General features: G+C 44.2%; 1 protein-coding gene across 1 annotated transcript in view; it reads left to right on the top strand.

Annotated features, from left to right (window-relative positions):
* LOC308127758 (voltage-gated inwardly rectifying potassium channel KCNH7-like) overlaps window positions 1-22,046 on the top strand; it is a gene marked incomplete at both ends in the record, with an annotated part of 65,377 nt that overhangs the window by 4,794 nt on the left and 38,537 nt on the right. Inside the window, one exon of the mRNA XM_080493063.1 lies at window positions 19,404-19,559. Coding sequence (XP_080349189.1) covers window positions 19,404-19,559 — 156 coding nt within the window. The remainder of the gene's footprint in view (window positions 1-19,403; window positions 19,560-22,046) is intronic.

Raw genomic sequence — 22,046 nt, 5'->3', positions numbered from 1 at the left:
CGTCGATACCTTCAGACTCCCTGCTGTGATCCCAAATCAGGACTGTCGATCTCGTCTGAGTGTTTGTCCCAAACGCTCTCCCACACCTTCACTGGGTCACTCAACAATAAACGGCAGATTTACCAGCCTGCGGATTCAGAATGACTCTAAAAATAAATTAATTTGATCCTGTGAAGCTCCTACAGTTATGGAATATTCCACTTGGCAGAAGTTCTTGAAGAAACTTTCATCAGTTACCTTGTGTTTTTTCTTAAAGGGTTTGCTCTCCAGGACTGTTAGTCAGTGCTCCCATGAGTGACCTGTGTTACGCAACAACAACACAACATGTTAAAACCTCGTGGGAAAAGTTTCTCAACTAATTAAGCAAACATGCACGTTCTTTGAAGAGGTGGATCGGCATATTATATAGAAATGATTGGGTATGATTTGAATGGAAGGCTTTCTCACGTAACCTTATGTTTGACACGTTTTGAAAAGGCAGGATTTAGCTTCTTTTAACTTGATCATTATAGGTCTATTGCCCCCCCCGGGACGGTTTATTGTCTGCCAAGACGAGCCGGTGGTTCAGTCCACATCGATCCTCTCTGCAAACAGCATTAATGAGGACACAAATACCTTCATGTTGCATTGATCTTCAAAACAGGTGCAGTGAAGAGGGGAAATCAATCACATGGCCTCCCTCCACTACCCGATCCTCACGGGGTCCTCCATGAAAAGAACTGGGGGGGTTCTGACTGTCGGACCCTGCAGCGGGCGAAAAAGCCTCATTACCATTCGGTATCCTGTGCCCCTAATTACCTCCGTGTTTTCCTCTCACCTGACTCTCCTGGGAAGGTCAAACACCTGTTTGCCGGCTATAATCTCCTTTTTGGCCCACATGGCATAACTCTTGCATGCTTAATCGGCCTTTGAGCTGATTTTTCAAAATGGAACTATTTTTTTTCTTTGTTCCAATGTTTGACCTCACAACTTTTTCTGATCAGGCAGCCTTCAACCTCCACAGTGTCTCTTTTGTCGACATTATTGGGATTCCAGCGGAAATGTCATTGCAGAAAGCTTATTGCTCCCCTCAGCGTCGACCATCGGGGGCTTCTGCAAGGCAATCTTCTTCCGTTTAATCCTGTGGCCCAGGGCCGGCATAAACGCCTCGCCGCTGTCCTTTACAGTCCGTGAAGGAGATCCTGCCTGTCAGCACAATCTCTGGCTTAATGCTTTATGATTTGTGCCGTCCCCGAAGCCACCGGTCTATTTGCCGTCCGTCTCTGTGACCTCTAAGCGAGAAGTCGCTGTCATCAACGTGGCAAAAGTTGCTTGAAGAGCTTTGTGCTTTGACTGCCTGAAATGTTTACTACTGCGGTTCCATCAAACAGCTCTTAAGCCGCAAACTTGCCTTGTGATGTTGATGCTGTAATGCACAGAGTCGTCTGCATACAGTTGCATACAGGAAATAGTGTGACTCTCATCTAGGTAGTTCTCCACTCGCGTTTCAAAGCTTTAGTGTTTGTTAACAAATATCAAGCTTGTAAAAAGATAAAATCTCAATCTGCATGAAAAACCTTTAGGATTATTTTCCTCCTGGTTTGAGAAACGTTTTGAACAATTAGATTAACCAGTAATAATTTACTCAACAACAAGCAGTTGGTTTACGGAAAAATAGGTTAAAATAGCAAGTTTAGTAGATGCAAAGAATATCAATCGGGACAGAGTATTTCAAATAAAACTGCACTTGACAGTGAGAATCTCTAAAGCTCTTTATTTCCCTTCATGCTGTCATCTTGAAACCTTTCCTTCCAAGTTTGAGATGGTGAATTTAAACGAACGTTCTCCCATGGAGTTTGAGTGACGCCCTCAATAACTGAGCTTGACACGTGTTCTGCACGCATCAGTCATCACCAGGAAGGACGTGGCCGTGCATTTGTGTCGTTCTGCATCATGTTAGTGTAGATTTCTGTTCCTGACCAGCAGAGCAGGCAAATCTCCGGTGTGTGTGATGGATGTGCAGACTGGTGTGCTTCTCTCACTTTGAAGTGAGATAGTTTGAGTTCTGAGAATCTCAAAAAAAGTGCCTCTAATCCAGATTAACTTGATTGTACCTGAGGGTTTGACTCAGGTACAGCGCTGAATGTTTGTGTCACATCAGCTGCGCTTTCAATTATCATGACGGTGTGCAAACGAGGCAAGCAGAGACGACACCGTGAAAGATTGAAAGAAGAAGAAGAAGTCACCATTGGCGAATCATCTGTGATGGCGTGGCGTCAGCAGCTGCATGTCCTCCGAGTGAGGCCTGCGCATCCAAAGGCAGCATTCAGTGAACACATGAAAAGAATTTATAAAGTCTTGGAGTCATCAGACCGGATCTCTCGTGTTCAAACCACTCATCACAAATAGATGTGCCACAAAACACGAAAAAAAAAAATCTGCAAAAATGCACATTCAGCAGAGTATCGTCTTAAATTAAAAATGTTTAACAGTGCAGCACGGAAACAAGTTTTTTTTCTCCACAAAAGACACATTTTTACAGCGTTTCGCCTCATCAGTCTCAAAGGAAACAGACCGCGGATCACAGGAGGAGCAAAAGCGGCAAAACTCCCAAAAAGAGTGATTTTCAGTATCACATGGTTAAACTGCAGCGCCGAGAAACAGATGATCCTTCACATTATAAAAGATTTTAGGCTCATTTACCGTCTGCACCCCATTAAAACACTAATTCTTAATTAGGTAATTAAGATGTATTAAGATGGAAATGACATGACTTTACATGCAACCTGCTACGGCTTCTGGCTAATGAATGTTTTCAGCCTGTATATTTATTGCCAAGGTTAAAGCACTTCAATCTTATTGTTTTGCCTCCGCAAATAAACATTTACTCAGCAGCTCTTGTTTTCTGCGTCTCCGTTCAGGTCGCAGGAGAATAACGGCGTGACTCAAGGAGACCACGCTCAGGGTCCCAGAAATCCATACGCTCAGCACACGGTGGAAGCTCTCACTTGCAAATTGCAAATGAGACTGAAAATGTCACGCTATAAATAGATTAAAGTTGGTTGTGCTTCAGTGATGCTCACTGAGATTAAAGATTTTTTTATTTTTTTTAATTTCTGCCCACCCTCGCATTTAAAATGTCTCGCATAAATGCAGGAACATTAAAAAAAAAAAAAGGTAGCAGTTGAAGCTGTTCCTGAATTTAATCATGTGTTTGTAATCAATGGAAAGCAATGAGGCAAAATACGATGGTGTTTGTGCTGAGAGGGTAAACTACGGTGGCCCAGCAGGGTCACCGTGTTGCCAGAAGACAGAAGATGGAGATTCAAAAGATGCTCTGAACCGGCAAAAATCACAAGACGGAACCAAACGTCACGCCATGACAAAAGTTAAACTTTATTATATTTGTTTTGTCATTTATACAAAAACGATCAGATTTGGAATGTCCCTGTTTTCAAACTCTCAATCCTTTTCAAAACTCTAAAATCTTGTGGAGCGTTTTCTTTGAGGAAAAAAAAATCAAGACGTATCTTAGTTATAAAAATAATCTCAGATCATTAGTATCATGAGGCGGCGAGGATCCGCCGTGCTCGGAGGGTGTGAAAGTTGTTTAGTCACAGCTCCGTGACTTTCATTAACCTCGTCCTGACTCATTTTTCTCTCTGCAGCTGCTGTGCACACAGTATTCCATCCCTCCGCCACTCCACTCAGCTGATATCAAACAACTCTTTCTGCGTCCGTGCAGCGCGCCGTGTCGCCCGGGGGCCAGATCCGCGAGAGGTCACAGAACAGACCGTAACACCGGTGTTACACTTGTCCTTCCAAAATGTGGAAAAGCTGGAGTTTTGAGTTTGACGTGGAGGACGAGGGATCTGTCCGGGTGACGTTCTGAAATGCTGATGTCAGCACAGTTCGCCCTGTCACATGTGTGTTGGTTCCCTCGTGCTCGTGACGGTAGACTAGTCGGGGCTGATTGAAACCAAAAGTGGATATTGGAGGCCTTTAAGGTAAATCTTGAGAAAAAGATGCTTCATGAGGGAAAATTAACCAGTTGAGGGCCGCCAAAGTTTGGGGAAATATTTAGAATAGACTGTATTAAAATGAAGGACGACAGAGGAACGTCACAGTCATGGAGCATGGCTGGAACTGCACCGGACTGATCGCATTACGTGAATCCACCTTTCAGCGTGACTTCATACAGTCATGGAAATGTATTGTAAAAACACCGTACTGTGAGAATTTGAATTAGAGTGACTGAGTATTTTATAGAAAGACAAGATTGTAGTGGGATTATGGTGCTCTGGCCTTTTGGAATCGTAAAATATAACATTTTGTGGTCCTCAGTTTCAATAATTATTGGAAAACACTTCAGTAGAATCATTTTGCATCGAATTCTAATCAAGTTTGGACTTGTATATTAAACTTCAAATTGATCATAAAGCAGCACTCTTCAGAAAATGTGACTATATGGCATTTCTCCTTGCAGTGGGGGAGTTTCCTGCTCGGGTTGAGCTGACCTGCTGCAGACAACAATGATTCAATTAGCCAGCAATATGTAGACCTGCACTGTATACGTGTATTTCCATAACACTGCTGGAAAAAGACAAGAGCCACAAAGTGTAAATAAGCCTGAAAACAAATGACAATAAATGAATAATTGTGTGTCATAAAATGGTACAAACGAAATTCTGCTGAATAAAAATGGCCCATTGGCAGCATTTCCCTTGGAAATGAAAGGGATGCATGAGCAGAGCCTTGTGGCACTCCGCTGGTCGCAGTATAGATTCTCCATGTGGTCTGAGTGGTTGTTACGGGCCATAATTCAGTGTAGTTGCAATAATTAATTAGTGAGACGAGTGCAGCCAGATGATGATACATCGCTGTGGTTTGAAAAGCCGCGCTCTGTAGAAACTGCTGCGCAAACAAGATAAGCGCTTTGACTGTGTCGCCTGCAGCCTCTTCCACGTCCTCAGGTTCACGCTGGACAGCTTGTTTTCTGTCAAAAACATGCGTGCAGAAGAGGAAGAAGGAGTCGGGGGGTGCGGAGAAAGAAAGAGGGTGGCAGAAGGGGTAACACAAAGCCAACATTAGTCACCTAAATGAGACGGGGGTGGCGGGGGGGGGGGGGGGGGGGGGGGGGGGGGGGTGCTGAAAGGAGTGTTCAGCCTTTACAAAGTGTGTGTGAGAGAGTGTGAAGAGTAACTGAAGGTGTTAGAGGGAGAAATCAGGTGCAGCTGGATATCAGATGGCTTCTTCCATTGCAGGAACGCCCTTTTGAATTCGGTCCAGCAGCTTGAGCGCCGCTTCAATTATGGATGGCCCTAGTTTTCTGTCCAACACCCTTTGTCTGCCTCCCTGTGTGTGTGTGTGTGTGTGTGTGTGTGTGTGTGTGTGTGTGTGTGTGTGTGTGTGTGTGTGTGTGTGTATTAAATTAGTTAATGTAATTCCCATATGTCCTCGTTGTAGATATAAATATTTCTGGTTCTGATTCAGATATTTTCTCATTGTTGATCTAATTAATTCATCACACTTTGATACCGGACATTTTTAATCCAAACTGATTTATTTTAGATTTTTTTATGAATTAATCCATAAATACAAAATACTAAATCTTTTGCTCTTGATACCTCGAGTTAAACTATACATGTAAATCCCTTCCAGTGGCTTCTTTCTAACTGAAACTTACAACCTAAAGGAGCTATATAGAAATATAGATTTTAACGATTGCACTCCGATGCATGTCTTCTGTAGAAAAAAAGAAGTGAAGTCACATGAACAAACCCAATAAATTAAAACAGTTTAAACTGTTATTTCCAAGCCTTTCTTGTACCTGACGATAAAGCCAGCCTATTCAGGTCCAGACAAAGAGGAGCTGCAGATGGTGAGCGTGATTTACGGCTGTCGAGCTCGCTCTCATCACTCCCCACCAGCCTCAGAGAAGGCAGTGTAATAAGCAAACACACACACACACACACACACACACACACACACACACACACACGGTCTGAAGTGACAGGGACAGATTCGCGCTGTAGCAAAGCCTTCGATTTTCCCCGAGCTCGTAGCTCACGCTGGATCTCATTTATAATGAGGCTCTTCAGACGCGACTTCGAGCTGTTCAGGCTGCACAACTGCAGATCGGCTGTTTACATGAGAAGCCTAACCCATTTGTTGCGAGTCTCTGAGTGACTTTAGAGTTTTAACTCCTTAACGGTCTTAACAGACCTGGATTCCATGAACCTGTTAAAATTAAACTGGAATTTTTAAAACACAACTAGACTCACGTATGAGTCCACACACAAACTAATTAATCTCAACCTGGACTCTTAACACTGAAGCCAGACTCTCTAATCTGAACATGAATTCTTCACTCGAGACCCCGACTATAAGATTCTATTCTTTGAACCTCACAAACACATTTTTGAATCAAACTCTAAGCAGCATTTACAAAAGGTGTGTCAGCAGTATTTGGGAGTTAAAACACACTCGTTTAAAGCTCCAGGTTCTAAATCGCTCTTATTAAAGGTAAAAACATGTCAGAGAAATCGAGCCGTGACTGTAAATCTGACCCACAGAGAAGATGTCACTTCAGCTTTTCAACTGTTGCGTCTCCACACGTCCGTCCTCATATGTACGAGGAGCGTCTCTCTGTGCAGAGCGGCGTAGTGTTGTCGTGGCAACCGGTGAAAGAGCTGCGGTGCATCACGGCGACTCTCAAATCCATGCTGGCGTGTGTGCCTGTGGGGCCGAGCGCTGGAGAACAGAACGACCGAGTCCCGATCGCTCTGTCCTGAGCACACTGTGTGTGTGACTGTGTGTGTGTGTGTGTGTGTGTGTGTGTGTGTGTGTGTGTGTGTGTGTGTGTGTGTGTGTGTGTGTGGGCAGACCTGCTGGTGCTTGTGGAGCTCCACAGTCATCAGCTCATGTGCATGACTTGTGAATTTCTGCCTTAAAAAATAGGAAAGTCAAAGCATTTACAGCCCGTCCACTGAGCATGGTCATAGTCATTTCATTTGGAACGAGACTCGTGGACAGGGGAAGGCCTGGAGTCCAACCCGCACCATCTAATTGTGAGGCGAATGCTCCACCAACTGGGCCACAGCTGCTGGAGTAGAAAGGGGAGCATGTTTAACAACCTATCATCAAGTTTAGCAGAACAAACCATCCAAACAATGAGCTACTGTCCCGCAAATACAAGCTTAACAGCTTCTTATAGTTTCACAAATAATGGAACTCCACAGAGAGTTCTACACAATGAATCCTCCCCCCAATCTCTGCCACACTTGGTACGTTCCACTCACTCCCCCCATAAAAGTCTTGAGGAGCTGCTGCCTCCTGTTTGCCAGTCGAACCTGAGACCTGCTGACCGGACACAGAGCGCAACCAAACATTTTGAAATCAAGCAACAAGGGTGTGTAAGTATCTTCTGATCTCTGGGCCCAATGCACAAGTATTTCAATGGGTGTAAACACGATGACAATGTGTTTATTTGACAAGAAGTGGACATGCGAGCCAAAACCTGTCCTCTTGTTGTCAGTCCAACGCTGCAGGACATTCAACCCACTGCTAAAGCAGTGTTGCAGCACATTTAGCAGAGTTGAAGCATCGTTAACAAATACATTTATTATTTATTGGAGTAGCTGCATATGTGACGGGTTCCAGGAACTGGATATCAGTAGTTTATTATTTACAACTTTGCTTCTGGAAGATGTTTTTCACTTTGCAGACCTGCAGTCTTAAGAGCACGTCCTCGGATGCATGAACGACTCCTTGGCTTTCTCATCCTTGCTTATCGGACTCGATGAAGCCGCACACTTAAAGTGCGACGAGTGACTTCGGGGATCGATAAGCCATTCCTTCACCTGCCCCCGCCCAGCCCCCCCGTCCTGTCGGGGTCATTCCTCACAGTCACCAGGCTTGACACCGTTTATTCCCAGAAGGTCAAAACGACAAGTCGAATGAAGCAACCCGAGGCGCCAACGCCTCCAACCTGCTGCCTCTGCAGGTGACGGTTCGCCTCAGGTTCCCCAGCGGAGGCACCAAGAATGTGAAAGATTAAAAAAAAAAGTGATTGGAATATTCAACAAGCAGACACGCACGTATAGCCAGTTAATCTGCGCTGCGAGCAATGAAATCTGTTACAGGCTGCTGGTGAGGCGATGTGGGTCACTCTGGTGTTGGATCTATGGATTAAGCCTCACTCGTGCTGCCATTATGTGATGGTATTACAGCAAACACAGAGTAAACAGTCTGATAGAGCCCACCCTTCCTCCTCCTCCTCCTCTTCCTCACCCATTCACACTCGCGCCCGCATGTTGATTAAACCTCCAGGATGTCACGCGAGCAGATGATGCATTGCGTCCCACCCGATCATATGAGTCCCTGACCCCACATCCCCCCACAGATATGCAACGATCACGTCTGTGAATGAGCAGCCGTTCATTTTTTTCTTCCATTAGATCGCGTGCTCTTCGGATTGTTTTCATTCATGCTGTCTGACATTAACATTTGGTCTTTTTCTTCCTCGAGGGATTTCAATCATAACGCCTGTGTTTGGATTCTTTTGGAAAGGATTTCCGTTTATGCTTTAGAGGAGGGGAGGGCAGCTTGGATCATCCTCATTACCAGGGGGGGGGTTTATCAGAATCAGCTGCTGCTTCAATGAAAAGGACTTACTGCGTGATATAGCACACATTTATCGTGACATCAGTATTCGGGTGATATATGGCTAATTTATGGTCGTCGGGATGTACATGGTGATAAACACTATACAGCTGCTCTGCTAAACCAGCTAGAAACCAGCCTGTTGAAGGGTTTCCTGATTGTAGCAGCCCACACACACACACATGCTGGGCGTGCAGTGGAGATTGTGGCGGCGATCGGTCCGAGCCTCAACAGAACCGCACATTATGGAAGCGCTGGATCACGGCGGCCCCGCTCTGACATCTCTCCCAGGCCTGGGATTTGTCTCTGGCTGTTGGAGTCCTCTTCATGATGTCTGCCCAATTTAGAAACACCATGGATCCTGTTTTTTTTTTTTTTTTATGTTTTTATTCTGGTTTTGGAGGTGGATGTACAGAACACAAGTCTGAGAATCCTCAGCAGGGATATAAATCGCTTGTCTGGGAGCCCTTCAGGCCTTTGTGGACTCCTACGTGAGCGCCCACCCTGCCTCTGACTGATGCTGTCATAGCTTTTGCTTGTGTTCATGTGAATCCTGCCTCAGAAGATTGCTCCAGCCTGATGTCGTACAGACATTGTCCAGATGAAGCTAGATGTAGATGACGTTATCAGTATTTCTTTGATATTGGCTGATTCGAGCTCATTTAGAGTGTAACTTTAACAGTATTGTTTTATTTTGATGAATTCCATGACGATATACAAGTTTTACCTAAATTCCTCATCTGTATCTGCAGAAATTCCGCTCTGCTCTGGCACATGGAAACTTTGAATACAAGGTTTTTTAGACCAACGGAATCATGTGAAAGTGTTGAAAAGCTGGATAATATGACCCCTTGTACCTGAACGCGTCACACAAACACTTATACAATTTACAGATGTTACCTGAATATGTGAATTCAAATGCTTCACACTATTTGTTGCAGATGTTCACATGCAGTTGTACACTACAGCTCGCAGATGAGCGCTGAGGACCGGAGATCTTCTACCTCTTTCTTTCAATGTGATCATTTACAAAAACGTACTTTCCCACATGTTCAGACAAGCGCTCTTGCTCCATGCACCATCTGTCCATTTTGTATTTCTGCACATTAATGCTCCGTCTATTTCTGGCGCCATTCACAGCGTGCTGTTTGACACCACCCACCATGATCTCTCGGATAACCTTTCGCAGTACCGTTTTCCAAAGCGTCACACGCAGTAATGCTGGCATGCAAGGCTTTTTCTTTTTTTTTTTTATACAGACATTTAACCATAACTGTGATCATGGAAACACTCATACATCAAGAAATGTGTCCTGAATGCTAAAACTAATTAGGAGGGTGAATATTTAAGAAATCAAGGCCTTTTCTGTCGCCTCTGTTTGAAGGCCGGTTGTTATGTGGCAGGCAGGTGAGGCGGCGTGTCGGGATGTGTGCACACTGAACAGCTCTCAGAACTTTACGAAGCTGAAGCTTCCAGATATTTCTAAATGTTCCCCAAGTGGATCGAAGTGTGTTCGCCACTTCCTCCTCTTTCTTCCTGCGATTGGCTCATCGGAGCTTCTCTCTCTCTAACCGGTATCGAGCAGAATTTAGCTGGCTTAGCCCCGCGTCTCCCAGCATCTCGCAGTGATTTGACCTATGACCTTTGGCGGCCCGCTGCCTGAAGCTTTTCCGGCCCCTCGTGTCGCAGCTGATGATGCTGTAACCCCTCGTGGATAAGGCGGCGCTCTCCCCGCTGGATTAGAGCGCCGCCGTCAGCTCTGAGAAACAACCCGATGTTCCCAGCGGAGGAAGGGAAGGGATCACGTTTCCCTGGAATGACACACACACACACACACACACACATAATAAGCCTTTCTCCTTTTGAGAGAGGTCAGCTCTAAATATTTAACAAGTTAAATATCTCCAAGTTCCCTCGTCCATCCTACGAATTGGACTCAATTAGAATACACGGATGGAAGTTCTACTGATAAAGAGGCTCTGCAATTAGTGTAATTTTCTATCTCCATTACTTGGTATATCGTTTTTATCGCACCCTGCAGCTACTGGAAGTTTCTGGTTCTCGATAAAAATGTGAGGCTTCAAAATGAATTGTTTCTGACGGGAGGTGTTGACGGCTCTCTGCACTCTGAAGTCCTTTTGTAATCTAATTACACCAGAAACTGTGGTAAAAAAATACACGTCTTTGTCAGAGCAGATGGAAATTAGGGTTGAGAGAAAGAGCAGGGAACTGTTTTTATTGCACATTTTATTTAATTATCAACATTATTGCATATATTCACCTGATACTGTGCAGCCTTGGTTTCACCATTAACCTAATTAAACCTAATCTTGAACAAGAAATTTAGGAATTTCCATGCTACTTGGCAGGATATGTGCCGGTATCATTGTGCTCTTTAAAGCTGGACAACACTGACCACAAGTCAGGTTGTTGTACATGTGCCGCCGCTCATAAAGCATTTGCCTCACCTCGCCGTGTAAAGTCAAAGAGGAGGCAGTAATACCTACGGCGGTGATTGACACGGGTTCAGAAAGCGACCCGGATAAGTTGATTTGACGACAATTAGCCGCTGCGAGGCGGCCCCCCCCCCCCCGCTGAGTCGTCACCGTAACCCCCCCCCTCCAACCCGCATGCTCCAGCTCACATCACTGTCACTCACACACACTGAGTGGTTTTATGTGGCGTTTCACCGTCCAACAATCAGTCACCAACGAGCACATTAAACTCTGCCTGTGTGTGTGTGTGTGTGTGTGTGTGCGTGCGTGTGTGCGTGCGTGCGTGCGTGCGTGCGTGCGTGCGTGCGTGCGTGCGTGCGTGCGTGCGTGCGTGCGTGCGTGCGTGCGTGCGTGTGCATTTATTTCCCAGCCGTCGACACACGGCGTCGTGCAGCGCAGGCGTCCAGCTGCATTGCTTTAATTATTGATGGTGGAAATGGAATCGAATGAAATTTCCAGCGTCTTGAAAGGGGAACTCCTCCGGCTGCGCGGCGCTCGGCTCGGCCTCGGCCTCGGCTCGTCCTGCAGCGTCAATAATGTAGCTTTGCTTCACCTGTTGGAAGCGACTCGGTTGGATTATGTTCTGGTAGACTGATCCATGCATATCAGAGTTTTAGAAAGTTGGGTTTAGTTTGAGCTACTTTGCACTAATCAGTTCTATACGGGAATGAACTTTTAGCATTTAGTTAATTAATCCAAACTGCAGCTGCATATTTCTTATAATAAACAGATGAAACCAAACAATAGATCATATTGAGAAAGTTTTAAATGATATATTAGAGTGGGATTTGAGTAATTATGGTTTTTAACTGAGCTGCAGTTTTATACAATAAATCCATAATTAAGATTATTTACTATTTCTGTACATTAGACTTGGAGCTTACATAATAAGCTTTGCTGTTTTCTCTAAAATATCATTCTCTTCCATCTTTCCTTCCTCATTAAATATTTAAACGGTGGGGAGGAAAACAACCGTCTGAAGCTAAATCAACTTTAAGATGGGACTCCTTTCCTTAAAACGTCAGCCATTACATTGTAGTCAATATCAGATCAATAAGGTGCATTAGCTTCTATGTGTGTACTTCATAAAGTGGCCATCTTTTCTTTTTTTCATTGATGTTAAAAAACAAATACACATTAAAAGTGAGCGTGTTGAGAAGAGCTGCAGAAAAAATGTGTACAAAATGAGCAGAAACAACAAAGTTGACTAAAAAAGAAAGAGCACTGTTCACAAGAACAAAATCAGTTTGTATTTCTCTCAAACTGTACTGCAATTCTCCGCAGCGTCATCGTGATGATATCGTGTGTGTGTGTGTGTGTGTGTGTGTGTGTGTGTGTGTGTGTGTGTGTGTGTGTGTGTGTGTGTGTGTGTGTGTGTGTGTGTGTGTGTGTGTGTGTGTGTGTGTGTGTGTGTGTGTGTGTGTGTAATGAAGGCCAGGCTCAGTGGGAACAGTTGGTCATCAGTTGGTGCACTGGCGTGTCCTCGTCTGAACTTCGTCTTCAGCTGTTGTGCTGAAGGTCAAAAGTCCACTGAATGTGAAAGACGTCATTGTGTTGCTCCGAGCGGGGGGTCCGAGCCCCCGTCAGACAGATTTCCGTGTTCATTTCGCTTCTCCACACTCGTAATCGTGTTGACTCCGTGACGAATGTCGTCATCCGAACGGTTCACTCGAGAGACGCTGAAGACAAAGTGGCGTGGAGGTGACTTTCTTCCTCTAATCTTTGGGTTTATCTGACTGAAAAGCGATCCGACACTGCGGCATTCAAAGGAGACCACCGACGACACCCTCCCCCTCCGCCTTCGTGCTGCGATTCTGGTGGCAGCATCGCGGCGTGGTCCTGTGCCGTCGTCCTGCCGAGCCATCTGTGTCGCAGCAGATTACCAGGTAGCTCTGTTAATCCAGGTGGGGCGGCGGCGCGTCAGCCAGGAAATGAAGCCCGCTGGAAAATGTTTAAATCGATAAGACCCCGCGTTTCCTCTCGGGCTTAAGGCTTGACTTTCACACAGCAGCCGAGCGCAACAATTCACCAGCAATGCAGCCGGCTTATCAAAGTGTTACACAATCATGAGAGGAAGTCAGAACAGCACGCGGGGAGTCAGAGCTTCTTCCAGCACGTTTCCTTTGGACACCTGCAGAAAAGTTTCCTCTTACTGCAGAACTCTTTCTCGCTCTGAAACAGTTTAAAACCTGTGGATCCTGTGAGACGCGTGTGCTCACAGCCATCGAGAAGAGACCAATTTGACTTTTACGTTGCTTTTAAAAAAACAAAGACTTTCCCCCTTTTTGGACCCGTGCAGGTCAAATTTGTGGAATCTCTTTCTCACGATGAAGAACTTCTTGTGTTGTGATATTTTTCTGCTTCCTTGGCTGGAATCTTCTTGTTTTGTAGTGATTTGTTTCCCCACATGGCTGCATTTGTTGCGGGAGTCCCTGTGGGAGTGGATGACTGGCAGCTCTGTGTTTATCATCCACTCTCACCTCGCAAAAGTTTCACATTCTTCGCCTCTCACTCGAATCCCGAGTCAGCACTTTTCCCTTCCTCCGTCTTCCTTGGAGGATTAGAGCAGGAGAAGAACAGATTGTGTTTTTCTGTCTTCAGTCCATCCATCCATGACTGAGAGATGTGAGTCGGGGAAGGAGATTTGCTGACTCGTGCCGTTTTGTTTTTTTTGTCATCTTTTCAAAACTTGAGGAAGTCATTTTGAGGAGATGGCGCCTGATGTGTCACGTTACGATGCTTCGAGTGGCTCTATAAATATTCAGGCCTTGGATGTTGTAGGAAGTTTTTCCAAAGGTGCGTTCTCTCATTTCCAGAGAACATGGTGCTAATTAATGCTTGGGGCAGGCTGTGTGTGTGTGTGTTTATGTGTATGTGTGTGTGTTTGACCCTCCTCTCAGGCAGGATGTGCATGCAGACAGGCAGACATTTGGAGCGCCTGCAGCCATGGGAGCTGACGTGAAATAGGAAAGTGGGAAATGTGAGAGATCCAGATTTGCAAGCGCTGACTGGGAAATCGGGAGAAATGCAAGGGCAGATCCACTGGTGGAGTCATTCTTGTGTTTAAAAGCAGATTTGACTGTTTCGGCACGCCTCTTCAATGTTCTCAGGGTGTTTTTCATCTCTTCAGGTTGAAATCAGTGAACATAACACAGCATTAACAGCTGAATATGTTTTGTCTCACTGTGGTACCACCAAGGTGGAACCACCTGCTGTCAACAAGCCCTTTGCTTGTTCCTCCGACACTGTACACACAATTCCCATCTGGCCACGACATCTGGAACATTTCCATGAAACACAAATGTGGAATCTGATTTAAAACACAAAAATGATCAACTGTGAAAACTGTAATGTAAATAAAGGCAGGGCAAGGTAAATGTACTTATGGAACACCATTCAAACACAGGGCAATTCACAGCGCTTTACTAAGGAATGAAAGAAATACATTAAAACAAATAATCTGTGTGTTTCCCACAACCACTGAGCATACGGTTCACTGTGGGACCACAAAGAACAAAAGTCAAACCTCCCTCAGCAACCGGCTCACCAGTTAGGCCTTTACCATTACCATTACCATTACCATTACCATTACCATTACCATTACCATTACCATTACCATTACCATCTTGCATGTTTGCCCTCTCTTAACAGAGACTGAAAGCATATAGCACGTCATTTAGGAGGAGTCGGCAAGTTAGCACAGCAGCAGGTCCTTTTCCTAATGGGAAGTCATTTAGCAGAGTTTCATGGTGTTTAGCCACAGTCACAGGATGCTTAGTAGCAGAGTTGGTTACTATAGTAACAGAGTCGGTTAACATAGTAGCAGAGTTGGTTACTATAGTAACAAAGTCGGTTAACATAGTAGCAGAGTTGGTTACTATAGTAACAGTCGGTTAACATAGTAGCAGAGTTGGTTACTATAGTAACAGTCGGTTAACATAGTAGCAGAGTTGGTTACTATAGTAACAAAGTCGGTTAACATAGTAGCAGAGTTGGTTACTATAGTAACAGTCGGTTAACATAGTAGCAGAGTTGGTTACTATAGTAACAGTCGGTTAACATAGTAGCAGAGTTGGTTACTATAGTAGCAGAGTCGGTTAACATAGTAGCAGAGTTGGTTACTATAGTAACAGTCGGTTAACATAGTAGCAGAGTTGGTTACTATAGTAACAGAGTCGGTTAACATAGTAGCAGAGTTGGTTTACTATAGTAACAGTCGGTTAACATAGTAGCAGAGTTGGTTACTATAGTAACAGAGTCGGTTAACTTAGTAGCAGAGTTGGTTACTATAGTAACAGTCGGTTAACATAGTAGCAGAGTTGGTTACTATAGTAACAGAGTCGGTTAACATAGTAGCAGAGTTGGTTACTATAGTAACAGAGTCGGTTAACATAGTAGCAGAGTTGGTTACTATAGTAACAGAGTCGGTTAACATAGTAGCAGAGTTGGTTTACTATAGTAACAGTCGGTTAACATAGTAGCAGAGTTGGTTACTATAGTAACAGAGTCGGTTAACATAGTAGCAGAGTTGGTTACTATAGTAACAGAGTCGGTTAACATAGTAGCAGAGTTGGTTACTATAGTAACAGTCGGTTAACATAGTAGCAGAGTTGGTTACTATAGTAACAGTCGGTTAACATAGTAGCAGAGTTGGTTACTATAGTAACAGTCGGTTAACATAGTAGCAGAGTTGGTTACTATAGTAGTTAATTGGCAGAATCTCAACAATAGTGGTTTGTTTAAAAGCAGGTTCGCAGAGCAGCACGATAATATTTAGCAGAGCAGTCAAGAGCAAAGGAACATCCAAACCTCTACTTTTCTGTGCATTGTTTTGAAGTTTGAAACTTTTTGAAATGCAACATGCATGTGATGACACCCTTGACATGACTGAACACTTTCTAAAGAAAAAATCTGTGTTTAAAATGATCACAGATGATAATCGTTCCTGTGTGGTTGAACCCGGCAGTAACCCCCCCCCCCAGCCCTCTTTTTCAAATTCAAATTTATTTGAATACAGCGTGTGCTTGAAAACAAAGACTGCTTCAACATGACGTGGCACTAATTGATTGTTTCTTTTCGAGCTGATTTGGGAAGGGGATCTCTGAAACGCGTCCTGCGCCGTGCCATGGATCCTCAGCCTCATTCTTATCCCGCTCAAACAAGTCAGACCATTATGCTTTCTAGAACATAATACTTAACTCTTATGAATTATAGATGCCTGTGGATTCCACACGGCTTATTTTTAGTGTACACACATGCATGCACACAGATTGCTTTACAAAGCTGACGTTACGTCCCTGCGTGCAGAGGTCGCGCCTATTGCTCCTCAGTGTGTGGATTTGTTTGACCTTTATTCAACCTTCACTTCAGTTACGCTGCATCGGCTTCAGCGATCGTCTTGGAGAAATTGCGGTTAATGTATTTTAATTGGGCTTTGCCCATGTGTCCATTTGTGCAGAAGCGTGCAGACCACATAATCCTCTGCATGGCAGCGCGCAAAGGCACAACAGGGCATAAGCATTGCACCTGTGTTGGCACGGGCAATTTAGTTTGCATAAGTGTGGCTGGGAAGCTCCATGCAAATATGTGTGTGTGTGTGTGTGTGTGTGTGTGCACACTCGCAAGCACACAGCCATGCAACTCAATACCAGAGAGGATCAAGTACTCTGAGAGCAAAGTGGCTATCAAGCAATCTTTGAAAAAACAAAACAAAAAAACCCCCAACCGATCTCGGAGTTCAAAGTGACAAATGTGACGTTAGAATTGAAGAATGGTTCGCGCTCGCTGCCTTTCACTGCAGCTGATAAATGCTGAGTTTCATAAGTCACCTCTTGGTAAGGCAGCCGCGATTCAATGCAAATAAAGAAAATAGAGTTGCACTCAACATGGACAGGGTTATTTACTTCCACTGACAACCTGCTGCTTTTCCTGGATGTTTCATATGTGCAGGACGAAAATTACAGAAACGGTTGAAACCACAAGAAGCAGCTTGAAAAATGACTAACTCTCCCAAAAGTACTGAAACAAGTCATTGGTCGGGAAAGCCGACAATGTTTATACAACAAAATCAGGTTTATTTCTTAACAGTCGTGTGTAGTTTGACTATATTAAAGATGTTATTTTAGCAGATAGATTCATGTGTAGAAGAACTATAATTTTTCGGTGATATGTAGATTTTTTGTTACGTATTTAGCACATTGCGTACTCTTACTGTTTAACCTGCTCCTATTAGATTGCTGTCTAAGGAAGGGATTTTTTTCAAATGGCTTTTTGTGGTATTTTAGTTTTTGATTTGTTCTTTCTTAGCAACTTTGGATAATTCTAAAGTACTGTGACGACGCAGCAATGTTCATTTTCTTTCATTTATTTGTGAAGACATTGTAAATAAGATGCAACATAATCCAAAGCCGCGGCATTCGTTTGTTGTTCTGTCTGAAAGAAAACGTCTTTAGAGAAACATCTCAAAGTCGTTCTGCTCCGGTGACAAATGAAACTAATATCCAACTTGGTGCAACAAGTTTTACTCTCTTTGAAGGGATCACTTGTTTCCGTGGCAACGCACAAGATCATTTTAATTTGCAAATAAAGCGAGTCAAATAATAGGACTCTCGTCACCGTGGAGGCTGCTCTTTGCGCTTGCGGGGATGAAAACAGGCGAGTTTCCATTGCAATAACAACAAATTGGAAGCGCCACATTGAAAGACATCAAGGAGTCTGGTTTAAAATTTTGATCCAATCAGGAAAAGATCGGAGTTTTATTTTATCATCAAATCCTCTGTTTGCGGTGTACGGTGGGTATTCCCTCCTGCTGCAGTCCAGACTCCTTGGAAGTGAAGACGCGGTCACCCCAGCGTCCCACCTCCGCCCCATCTGACTGCAATTAATGGCTGGAGCTCCTCATGGTGACACTGATGAACTATTAGGGGCAGCGTATTGCTTCGCCCAGCGGAATGAGGGCTCCCTGAAGCATAAATCAACCCCCCCGAGCTGGTGAGGTAGCTGCCGCCTAACGCCACTCGATAGGCAGCGAAGGTCAGCGAAAAGCCGGGGTTCCACCATCGTCGGCTCCATGTCCGGTCGCTCTTGGTGGTGTGCTTACTATTGTGAGTAAGAGCGAGGATCGAGCGTGTCAAGAAAAAGAAATGCTGTGGGCAGGATGCCTGCTGGGCGGTCTATAAATACCCTGGTGGTGACAGCAGGACTTGGAGCTTGATGCGAGAGCAAGCGTCTTCCAGAGATATTTAACAGACACTGCTGTTTTGATCATTTTGTAGCTACACATATTATTCAGGTGTGGAAGATTTAGTTGTGTTTGACTTGTGTGGCTGCGTCTCTCTTGACCGTCTTGTCTCCTGCTTGATAAATTAGGCGGGGCCTCCTTAAATTTACCTCCCACTGTGGAGCCAGCGCACATAATTGGCTTTTAACAACAGAGAGCAGTTCATTTATTTCTCCTTGTTGCAGAAAGGAACACTCGTGTTTGCTTTGTTATTCCTGTGACATTTGGATCTCCTGTCATCCTCGGGGCCGGAATATGCAAGTAATTGGATAATGTATTAATCTAAACTTGTCTTAAATGGATGTTCGCAGTGTGTTTCACCAGACTAAACTGTGCGACACACACACATGCACGCAGGCACACACACACACACACACACACACACACACACACACACACACACACACACACACACACACACACACACACACACACACACACACACACACACACACACACACACACACACACACACACACACACACACAGGGCATGTCTGCATCTATGAAATCATTGGGCTCCAGAGGCTTTCCTCTCTGTGGACCTCTTGACCTTTTCACCCTGGTTTTATTTCTGCACACACGGCCTTATCAGGGATAAGATGTTTGAATGTCAAAGAGTGCGAACGCAAAGCTCCAGGGTCGCGCTGCGCTGCAACTGCAAAGCTTTCATGTTACTTTAACTCCGGACCAAATGACTTTTGAATGTGATTGATCGATGGGAGTCGGGATCCGTTGCAGTCAAACAGTAATGAAGCGATTGAAGGATTGGAGCATGTCAGCTCGAAGGAGCACTTTTGTGTGAATCAAGAGGTTTGATAAATGGATCTCATGCAGGTTTTTCATCATTCGTTTACATTTAAGTCCAGTTACGAAGACCATTCAGCATTTTTGTGACAAAACAGGATCTTTTCCTCAACGTCAGCGGGTGTAAATCCAGAATCATACCATCAGTAGCAGAAGCTGATTTCCTTTTGTACTGTGTAGGTTCAAACTTCCTCTGCGCCACCCACATCATCCCGGTGAAGAACGAAGAGGGCGTGGTCATGATGTTCATCCTCAACTTCGACTACATCCTGGACGAAGGCAGCAGCGACTCCCTGGAGAGACTCAACCACACCTCCCCTTCCAAAGCTGACCAACGTGAGTAAAGACCGTCACCGGCGCCATCATACTTCAAGTCTTAGCTTGTAGTAGAGTATTTCAGGTACTTAAACTTGTGTACAAACCCAGTCAGAATATCTATAAATTGTGTATTCTAACAAATACTGTACATACCACCAAGGAACTCTGCAGTGTAGGTCTGGGATGGAGGAGCAGTAGAGCAGCCATCGGTGACCTTTTACTTCTAACCTTTTCCCAAATCCTCATCATCTCCTGATCTTTACCTTTCCTCCACAATCTGAAAGGTTTGACGTGACCCCGTATTAGTGTTGCACTCATTCCTTCTTACAAGGAAAAGCTTCCTTGTTAATGCTCTGACTGTTGGCAGTATGGACTCACTACATTTAAAAGATATTACAATTAAAGTTACGGACATTTGATCTTTGATTTTGCTTGAAAGAGCAGCACTGTGAGGCTTTTTGTGTTTATTTTTCTTTTCTAAACAAGTACAAACGCCGTTCCTTGAGGAACTTTCCATTTACATCTGAATGCGAGCTGAGAATCACAGTAATTATTCATCTTTTATAGTAGGCTACTTGTAAGATGTTTTGCAGTAGTTGGCGCAGGACTTAAAAATATATTAGTCAGATTCTAAAAGATTTTATAATCTTGACGGTGTGGGGAGAAAAACTTAATTCAGCAGAAAGAAACAAACCAAGAAGTCCCCAGTGACACGCCAGGTGGTACTCCACTGTTACAAATCATCCACCCAGTGGAAAAAGGAAGATGTAAGATGAGGATTATGTGTTTAGCATTCGCACCATTACTCCAACGTTGCATTGCTTTTCCAGTTTGTGAGTTGCTGTCATATTTAAATTTGTTAATGACTGAAACAGTTTAACGAAGCACCGCAGCCTCTTCCCAGCTCACTGCAGCTTTACTTGTGAATCCGTCGGCATTAGACTGGCTCACATTATAGTAGTTTTTTTTTTTTTAGTATTACATATATTATCCAGGAATGTCTGATCCGTCGCGGCACTCGCACTGATCTGCTGCTTGTACGTTACATCTGTACATGCAGACGCTATCACGAGCGCAGGAATTCCCTGTTAGACGTCTCCTTTGGCATGTTGACACCAGCATTTAGCAGACACTGATGTGTCCGCCTGCTATCATCTCAAAGGTCTGGCCCAATTATAGCTCGCTGCCTGCCAGGATGGCCTGACGAACCAGCGGAGCAGCGCCGAGGAGGACTCTTCTTCCCAGAGCTGTCGGTGTAATAGTGTATGATGCCATTCCCCTGCGGCGCTCTCCAACGCAATCTCCATGCCCCCTCTCCCCTCTGAGTCTCTCTCTCCTTCCACGTTCTGCGGGTGACATATAAAGCGGCGGCGTGGAGGAGCAGAGGTCACCTCCAGATGACTGTAATTGGATGAGGCTCCCTAACAGGCTGAATTGCCTCATGGGGGGGTGGGAGGGGGCTGGAAAGAGTCGGCATGCGTGGATTGAGTGTATAAGCAAGTGTTTTCTGTTAGAGAGTAGGGAAGTATTCACCCGCTCCAATGTTCCATTATTATATACCTTGTGTGAAGTGACTGTGGATCATCTGGCTTGTCACGAGGCCAGTGGACATGTTTCCCTGTGTGACATGGGACGGCTCATAAAGACAAATTATAAATTTTCAGATGACATGCTGTGGAAGACTTATGATCTTAGATATCGTTCTTCGTTGATCGCCTATAAAGCAAATGCAAAGCAAGAGTCTGATCGCTTTGCATGAGGTGGCAGGCGAGCACGATTTACACAGGATCTTAAATCAGGCCCCAGGGGTTTTGTTAATTTGGATCAGACTTGGATCCCACCATATTCCCCTGCCAGGAATATATCCACAACCAGATTTATAACTGAACATTTTATACCAATTCTGTAGTTTGACTTCCCAGACAACTGCAAGATATTTTACATTTTTCTGGCTCTGTTGCACAGCATGGCGGAGGCAGCATCATGCCATGGGGCTCCTTATGGGCTGCAGGTTTGTGAAGGTAGAAGGAAAATAAATGCAAATGAAATTTGCCTGGAGGCCAAATAAAAATGTCTGAAATAAAGAAAAAGTACAGCAAAAAATGTACAATACATATAAAAACCTGTGAGGTTGCGGTCATGAAGTTTCATTACTTCAATTTAGAGATTAAGTTTTTAACTGTTCTAGGGGTTTGGAGTGACTTGATTTATTTATTTTAATGGAATATAGTAATTTTCTCAGTTTGAACTATTTGACTTGTTCAGCCGCTGCGGTTTTCTCAAATTTGTACCTTTTTAAATGGTTTCAACAGTTTTAGCTACTTTTACAAATTTATCCATTTTATCCGTTTGAACATTTAAAAAAAACTTTTTTAGTAACTTTCTTGCTTCTTTTGCCTATTTTTTTATTTATTTGAGGAGTTTTTCATCTGTTTGTATCCGATCTGAAAACTTTCAGCAGGTTTACTTGTTCAAGCCATTTTTTATTTTTTTTGTAATTCTAGC

The sequence above is a fragment of the Lipophrys pholis genome (assembly GCF_963383615.2).
Source record: "Lipophrys pholis genome assembly, chromosome: 23".
Lineage (NCBI taxonomy): Eukaryota > Metazoa > Chordata > Actinopteri > Blenniiformes > Blenniidae > Lipophrys > Lipophrys pholis.
This window is presented reverse-complemented; position numbering and strand designations above follow the sequence as displayed.